General features: G+C 39.4%; 2 protein-coding genes across 3 annotated transcripts in view; one reads left to right on the plus strand and one right to left on the minus strand.

The window, feature by feature from the left end:
* The window catches only part of jph1a (junctophilin 1a), a 31,348-nt gene extending 30,152 nt beyond the window's left edge, over positions 1-1,196 (minus strand). Inside the window, exons 1-2 of the mRNA XM_023416807.2 lie at positions 1,093-1,196; positions 480-979 (exon numbers count right to left, since the gene is read on the minus strand). Coding sequence (XP_023272575.1) covers positions 480-858 — 379 coding nt within the window. The 5' untranslated portion in view covers positions 859-979; positions 1,093-1,196. The remainder of the gene's footprint in view (positions 1-479; positions 980-1,092) is intronic.
* A 1,261-nt stretch (positions 1,197-2,457) lies between these two features.
* On the plus strand, positions 2,458-8,182 carry gdap1 (ganglioside induced differentiation associated protein 1). Of its 2 annotated transcripts, none has more exons than XM_087176807.1 (7): positions 2,458-2,624; positions 4,010-4,202; positions 4,448-4,494; positions 4,743-4,916; positions 5,474-5,563; positions 6,554-6,668; positions 6,762-8,182. In XM_087176807.1, the coding sequence occupies exons 1-7, from the start codon at positions 2,466-2,468 to the stop codon at positions 7,112-7,114; spliced, it is 1,131 nt and encodes a 376-aa protein (XP_087032933.1). In that variant the 5' UTR covers positions 2,458-2,465; the 3' UTR covers positions 7,115-8,182. The 2 variants fall into 2 exon arrangements, with proteins under 2 accessions (XP_087032933.1, XP_023272625.1); XM_023416857.2 differs by lacking the exon at positions 4,448-4,494 and having other exon boundaries at positions 5,469-5,563; positions 6,762-7,115; positions 8,119-8,182.
* Positions 8,183-8,910: the final 728 nt, after the last annotated feature.

Below are 8,910 nucleotides of genomic sequence, written 5' to 3' on the forward strand. Positions count from 1 at the left end.
GTTTCTGCAGTGCAGGTTCAAATGTGAAAATGACAGAGAAGTAGGTGATAGTCTGGCTATAATTGGCTCCAAACAGACTGATTTGCTGTGATTTCCAAACTCCTTCTAGACGGGGCATGGTGCCACTGAGCTGGCAACAGGAGTCACTTTCCTCCCACTGTCATATGAGTAGTTGCCAAATGAGATATGCCTTGGAATAAGAGAAGACGCATTATCTTAAACGGTATCCAACATGTTAACATTAACAGGGGTAAGTCATAATTTTTGAGGGGTGTTCATGACCACGCTGCGCAGTGCGCAATCTCAGCTCCAACTCAGATCATATCAGATGGAAATTCATGCACTGATGTACTTCCATCAACCTCCCTCAGCAAGAGTCTGAGCATCCTCACTCACAGCTACATAACACATCATCAGTCACAGCCGTTAAAGCGACACACATTAAACAAACACTGGGCCACATTCTAAGAGTTCCTTACCGCCATCGCCATAAGTTTCTATTCCATATCCATCTTGCAGTCCGTTGCTCCAGGTACCGTCATATCTAGCAGGTGTGTTGTGGCTTTGCCGGACGCCGTACCGACCCTTAAAACCGTGACTCCACTCTCCGCGGTAGATCCATTTTCCTTTATTCTCCACGCCGAGCCCATGCCGCTTCCCCTGGGACCAGTAGCCCTGGTAGGTATTCCCACTGGGCCAGGTGTACACCCCCACTATCTCAAAGCCATGCGACCAGGACCCGGCGTACTCGCCCTGGCCCTTGGGTCCGGTGCAGATGCCGTGTCCGTGGGCTTTGCCATCCTCCCACCCCCCGCAGTAAGTGCCACCGTCGTCGAAGTCAAACCTTCCGCCCGTCATTCAGATATAGGCTGGAAATAAAGCAGATCGTGCGCTGCTGCAGACTCAGGCGTCTCCAGGACCGAGGTTAGAAGATCCAGGACCGGCGGTGTGATGATAGGATGAGCCAACAAGATGATGACTGTAGGAATAAAAAATAGGAGGGTGAGGAAATTGGACTGGTACTTCCAGACACTGACATGTAATACAAAAGGCATGCGCTGTGTAAAGGTATGAATGGTGGGCGTCATTTACCGGAGGCGCACGCCGGTTTCTCCGCTGTGTGTTGCTCGTCTCCCCCCTCTCACCCACTGATCACAGAGGGAGAGAGAGAGGCGTCGAGTCAGTGCTGAAGAAAGACACTGGGCCAATCGCAACGTCACGCCACAGGGACCTCCCACTCTCCTCGCGCCCTCTCTCTCCCGCCTCAGTGAAGACCCTGGACGCCCCCGCCCTCTACCACCCCCAAAGTAAGGCACCTATAGCTATGTCCGACTATACATTTAAAAGAGGCGCCTCATTTACTGAAACCTCACATTGCAATTTCCCATAATAGCCACAGAGTAAGTGTTTGTTTGTGATGCGTTTATAATGATTTGTTATATTATCTTATTGCTCATATGTTCCTATTTACTCTTAACTGTGTTGTGACATGTATACTAAGTGATAGTGTATACCGTATATAGCAGATAGAGATTATAAACATCTGTACAACATACAACATACACTAATGAGATACCTATGACGTATCTGTTGTATTCAGCAGTGACTGTATACTATAGGCCTAATCTTCCTGATATGACTTTTTTTAATTGTATCTTCTTGTTACAGCTATTATGAAAGTTAAAACAGTTTGTTCACAGTGAATATGTGCAAAAAGTATTAATGATTTTAAGTCAACACTTTAGTCAGTAACATAATTTTGTCAGTGCATCATTTATGTCATTCCCTCTCCTCCCTAAAGTCTACAAAAGAAAAATAAGGGACGAAGGGAATGAAGGAGAAAAGTTTCTTCGATTCAATTGGTTTCTATTAGTTAGTATGAGCCTTAAGTGACAGTCAAGTCTGTACACTCACAATGGGCACACTTTAAACAAAATTATTATAGCGACCTCTGCTGTACAAATGCATTTACTGCGTAGCTCAGGAATGGTATTCCTTCAGGATCAAAGTGTTGTCATTGTAGTCAATGTAGACAACCATTTGTTGTCTTTACTTCTTACATGCTCTATGTAATAATGGTTAGTTGGTGAAGCTTATTTGAATTTGAACGGACTATGGATAAAATATTGGCTTACTGTACTACTGCTAGCTCAGTGCTACCGTAGGTATCAACGGCGAAGAAGAAGTAAATGAAAAAAGAGCAAAAGAGGGAAATTAAGAAAAACAGTTAGAGATGTGTTAGGTTTAAGCTAATTGTATAATTAACCCAAAATACAAATTAAAACTTTTGACCATATCAATATACTGCGAAATAAATGTGTTCCTTTTCTAAATAGTTAGTTTGAAATACTATTAAAAATTGAAGAAGGAGATTTACGTTACACTCCGAACCTGCAGGGGGTGTAACTTGTAGACTGTGACTTGCTTCCTGCCCTCACTTGTCCCCTAAAATACTAACAGATAAAATGGCGTCCGAAAACAGCTCTGAATTGCAAGATGAGAAAGCTGCTCTTTTAGAAACGGACTCGGCTCAAGATGCACAAGAAGAAAGTGGTCCAGTTGCGAAACAAAGCGAATCAAAATTAACGCTTTATCACTGGACGCAGTCTTTCAATTCTCAGAAGGTGAGTGTCGTTACGATTCAGCACCACAGTCCAGCGGACAGTTCCTCACCAGAGGTCCAATTAGAAATCTATTAAAATGGGTGTGTTACAGTGCATAGTTTCATCTTTATGTGACACACACATCCTCTGTTTTAATGAATAACACTGACTTATAATGCGTAATTACAATAGAAAGCTCTTCAGTGCTATTGCAGTTGGTGTGCCTTTCAGCCGAACAATTTTCATGAGAAGGGTATCCTAAATCTTCCCATCATAATTAAGTGATATCTAGTATAATCCTTTAGACGTTGTAATCCGTATCAGGACTACAATAGATATTTTGACATCATAGTTACACTGTTTTTACTTCTGCTGGTCAAATCTTTGTCTTCACAAAAAAGCCCACCATGCATACAATTTGTTGCATATTTAATTGCCAAAACACCCTATATTCCCTTTTGCAATTGGGATAATCTTGGACAAGGTCTCAACTGGATGAAAAACTGGAAATTTTCCTTTAAATATTTGATTTCTAACAAGATAAAACAAGTGTCTCTAAGGATCATTCATCAGTATTATACTAATACACTTATGTAATTTATTTTGGACCTCACAATTTAGGTAAGGTGTCAATATATCTATAAGTTAACACAGTGACTCAGAATTTCCCCCCTTTTTTATGGGCATGCTCTGTTTGATTTTATTAATAATTATCATGAATCTAAGTACTCCAGTCACCACCATTCTTAGTTGTTGAAACTGATTACAAGCAGTAGATGAAAACCATCTTTAAGCGTAGAGCATGAAAAAAGTTAAAAAACACAGTATTTGTGTAGAATTTTATATTATTACATATTTTAATATATTTGTCGTTGTGGTGGTTGTGTTTGATGTTATTATTTTCACAACAGACTTCAGGATTTTAACCTTACACAGCTCTGATCTTTGTTATACAATATGTAATTAACACAAATAAGAAATATATAATATGGTGGAATTCTGTAAGCCAAAATTTTGTGGTTTGTGAGTCATTGACATAAAAAATGTTTCTCTTGTGTTAAGCTTATTGAAGTGGCAGTGCGTTGTAAAATGCTGGATGTGATCTTTAATTAACAAGAGCAGGACTAAGCTTCTCACAGTCATTCATATTTGATAACAGAGAAGCTTACAGCATTGTTTGGATTGTTTTTTGATGCTCCCAAATGATTTACTTGAACACACTGCTTGTTTCAAGGGAACAAAAACTGCATTAATGACACACAAAGATGTCATTGTAGCTCAGTCATGTGTAGGTTAATAACTATAATACCAGATTTGTTTTGATCAAGAGATGAAAAGAGATTAGATTAGTGTAGTTCCAACATATAAACTTACATCACAATCACATCAGAGTTGTGGTTTTGCAGGTGCGCCTGGCCATAGCAGAGAAAGGTTTGCACTGTGAGGAGTACGATGTGAGCCTACCACTCAGTGAGCACAACGAGCCCTGGTTCATGCGACTGAATCCTACTGGTGAAGTGCCGGTCTTAGTCCATAATGACAACGTCATCTGTGACCCAACACAGATAATGGACTACCTGGAGCACAACTTCAATGATGGTGAGACTAAATAAAGACTGTTTGGCAGCCCCAAACTCTCTCACTGTAATACACCCCCGAAGGGCTGCATACAAGGAGGTGTTTCCATACATTGTTTTCCTCTTTCTCTTTGCTTGTTGAATTTTTGGTTTTAAAATAAATGTACATTTTTTGTTTTCATTTGTTTAACATTTTTTTTTATTTGTGTTTGTTGATTTTTCTGTTATTCATTCATTTTCTCTTGGTTTGCACTGATCCATAGTAGCTTTGTTCTAAGGGTCTCATCCAGTCACCTCAAAGCAGAGAAAATCTGGTAAGCATGGACCTATTTAAGCTAATGAAAAATGACACATTTAAATGCCCACTAAAATGAAACATTACAAAACACAGATTTTCCTCTTCCTAGCCCTGAACCTTGTGTATTCTCCCTGAAGCAAGCTTATACTATATAAAACATTTGTTCTTTTGCCAGGATTCTCTATAGTCTCTGCTTGAAATCACTTTGATTCCCTCACACCTGACACCATTGCTCGTTCCTTTTCATGACTTGTTTATTTCCAGAGGGCACTCCCAAGCTGGTCCCTGAAGAGGGCAGTACATACTATCACAGAGTGCAGCACTACAGAGAGCTGCTGGACTCACTACAGATGGATGCTTATACCCATGGCTCCATCCTCCATCCTGAGATCACAGTGGACTCCCACATACCAGCATATGCAGCCACATGCATACGAAGTAAGAAACACAGGGATGCACTCTAGCAGTAATACACAACCTTATGTTCTTACATTTTGTATCCACGGTTCCACGGTTTGCTGCTCCTTGTATTGGATAGGACACATGCCTGCATAACAGCCAGACATGTTTTAGGCATGCATTCAACAAAGTGTTGGAAAGGCTCCACATGGATCTCACTTCATGCCAAGGTAGCACCATGGAGGCTGTGCAGATTTTTCTGTGGTACGCCAATACTGCACATATCCTGTTGCATCCTATCTTACATTGTATATGTTCTACCTTATCAAAGTTGTGACTGAAATCAGGCAGAAGGAGGACACTAATGTTATTGCTATGGCCATGAAACAATACTGAGATGAGTAAAGTGTCCCTTTTCATAATTCCAAATAAATCTGAATCTGATTCTTCTTGTCATGAATGTGAGACTGTGTGTTTAGAAAAGGAAGCTGTTTGCATGGAAGGAGACGTTTCTATATGAAATTATTGAGTTCCACAGTACCACAGTGTGCCTCATCATGTCTAACATGATCCTATGTTTTTGTGTGACAGCACAGATTGGGAACACACAGTCGGAGCTGAAAAAACTGGCAGAGCAGAACCCAGAGCTCAAAGATGCTTATATTGCAAAACAGAGGCGTTTAAAAGTAAGTTGTTCAAGTTAGCAGAGTGGCAAGTTTGAAAAACTGTTGCCTTTATTCTATTTTTTATTTTGAACTTTGTGCAATTTAAGACCATCTAAAACCAACACAGTAAATTCAGACTGAAAACCGGCATTTGTTTTATAAAGTAAAAAATATTATGCCATAAAAATGCATAATTTCCATCAAGAGCATGTAAAATTCATGGTAACTATCAGAGCTTTAAACCATGTCCAGACTGCAATAAGCACTCTGTTTAGTATCCTATTCTGTGGTCTCTGTTGAACTTTATTCAAGACACCCAAAAAAAGAAAACTCTAAATCTAAAACTAGATTCAATGATGTTTTTTCCCCAGCTGCTTCTCTTGAAAAATGTCAATTTTGACAAACCACTATGTTGGTATTTCAGTTTGTTATTGCACATAACTAAATGAGGCTGTAGCTAAATCATGATGGAAAATAAAAAACCCAGCTAAACTCCTGCTGATTATCAGCGACTACCATCTCAGCTTTCTAGATTTAAATCACACTTTAAATGTGTGGTTTTAAATTGTGAATTTATGTATTATATAGATTTCATTACAAATGTAAATTGTTAACAGACACAGACACAGTAAAATTAAGATACGTGTAGTCCCTACAAACTCTGTACTGAACAACAATCGATCAGATCCATAAAGAAGCTGAAAGAACTTATTTTCCGTTTAGATACCACTGAGTGAGAATCTGCATTTTTAGGTATTTTATGTAGGTTGTGGTTAAATGATGTTTTGACAAAATAATCAGCATAAAAATGCATGAAATAATGGCATTATAACCTTTCTAAACCTTTCAAAACATTTTCCTCAGCTTCACTATTTCTGTTGTTATAGCTCTCTGCATTTGACGTGAAGCATAACTCCTCCTATAATGTTTAACACAGTTGTGCTGTGTACCGGTATATTTATATTAAATTATTATTTATTAATAGTGATTATTAAATTATTATTATTGCAGTCTAAGTTGGTTGACCATGATAACATGAAGTACCTGAAGAAGCTTCTGGATGAACTGGAGAGTGTGATGGACCAGGTAGAGACAGAGCTTCAGAGGAGGGTGGAAGAAACACCAGGTAACCACAACATGTTGTTGCTTAGTAACCGGTGTACCATACAGATACACAATAATGGATATGATCATGTTAATATGACTCTTTCACTTGTAGAAGAAGGCAGTCAGTCCTGGCTGTGTGGTGAGTTCTTCAGCATAGCTGACGTCTCTCTGGCAGTAACCTTACACCGCCTCAAGTTCCTCGGCCTCTCCCGCCGCTACTGGGGCAACGGTAACCGCGTCAACCTGGAAACATACTATGAGCGTGTGGTGCAGCGCCCGGCCTTCAGGAGGGTTCTGGGTCATGTCAACAACATCCTGATATCTGCTGTCCTACCTGTGGCGTTTCGCGTGGCCAGGAAGAACGCCCCGGTAATTGTTGGAACCACTCTGCTGATAGGCGTTTTAGGAGGAGCTACATACTTCGCTTTTCTTTACATGAAGAAGAGGCTTACTACCTTAAGCTGAGGTATGTTGAGGTGTTTTGGGACTGAACTGATTTGGGGGTGGGAGGTAAAGAAACAAAAAGAGCAAGAGAAATGTCACATACATCGAAACGCTAACTTAAATTGTCAAAAGCTAAAATACATAGAAGAATATGATTGATTAATAGACATCAGTAATATGTAACTGTAACACACCTTGATTGTTTTCTATTTAGCTGGTTGCACAAAATGCACTTTTGGTCATCCTCATTATGGTACTGCTGCATTGTACACCAAAGGACAGACTTAAAAGACCATACTAGTGTTTTTGCATGTTTTGTTGCATTGGTTTTAAATCACACATACCATATCTGAAGTGTTTTCGTAGCTCTACAAACTGAGTGTCAGTTTCTGAATAGGCCTGAAATAATGCAAAGACCATTAAAAACCTGGTCTGGCTATCTTCTAGATGAGCACCTTGTTTTTAGAAGTCCCTTTAATAGCACCTAAATGTACCATTTCCTCTCTGACAAAATGAAAACACAATGTGGACTTTAACTGTGTGCCATGCAATTGCAGCATAACTTTGACACAAATATAGAGCAGCACAAATACATTTTCATACTTTACTGAAAGTAATGAAAAGCAATGACAGTTCAAATGTAAGGCATACATGATTTATAGTAAATGGGCTAAAAGATGCAAAAACACCAGTATGGTCATTACAGATATCTTTTTATGTACTCAAATCTTTATTAAGAGCATAATATATTTCACCCTACATCTGCTTTGTCATTTATTATTTTATTGTAATTCATATTTGTGTGATACAATTTTAAAAAGTACACTTGAGGCCCGCAGCCTGCTTTCTGTGACCGAGTCTGCCCAGCAGTTATCATACTGTATCTGTGTGTACATTCGACTGCAACTCTGTAGGAACTCCCTGTTATCACACCTGCACTCATGTTTTACTATATGATGAATAATTGCTTGAAATATTCTCTTTGTAACAATGGTTGATTGAATCGCTTTTCCACTCTTGTTTAGGCCTACAATGTCTCCAGACCACCATATGCAACATCTGTCTGAGATTAAACTGCTTCCAAATGCTTTCCACTGTTTCTTGTCAATCAAGTATGACTGAGAATGGCATTAAAAATTCATGGCTCAGCATCATTTAATTAGCTATCACATATCATATAGGCTTGAAATGTTTTAAAATCCCACATCTAAAGATCTAAAGACTGCAAATCACATTTCTCAGAGTCTGGATGCAAGTCAACATTTACAGTAATTTGTTGCCCAGTCAAAACCTCCATGGTTGACAGTGACATTTCACATACGCTGAGCTTTGATTTAAACTCCTCCTCACGTGAGCTCGGCCTCACATAAAATAGACACATGCTGGGCCTTTTCAACAAAGACTGGCCTTTGTTTTCAGTGTCCAGAGGGCTGGGCTGTGTAGCTGTTGAAGAAATGCCTCACACGTGTTAAAGCCACATGTGAGCTTAGCTGTCAAAGGACCATAAGCTCATACTAGTGTGTTAGCTCTGGAAAATCATACCCTCGCAAACAGCAACCAAAATGACATCATTTTTGCTACAGGCTTATATCACACAGGTGTAATTTTGAGAGAGAGGGGTCAAAGTCATAAAAGCATAAATATTACTCTATACCAAAGACAGAGTTTGTGACATGTGTCGCAAGTTATGAACAAGACGAGGCTAATGCATGTCTTTAACAAAATTCCATCTTGATTACTGTAATGCTACTGAAGACTATTAATGGGGAGTAATGGTTTAACCCCATAACAGAAGCACGACCCTGATAAAAATACAT

This window comes from Seriola lalandi, unplaced genomic scaffold, assembly GCF_002814215.2.
Source record: "Seriola lalandi dorsalis isolate HSWRI2012SDOR001 ecotype SW California unplaced genomic scaffold, Sedor1 jcf7180002054570, whole genome shotgun sequence".
Classification (NCBI taxonomy): Eukaryota; Metazoa; Chordata; class Actinopteri; order Carangiformes; family Carangidae; genus Seriola; species Seriola lalandi.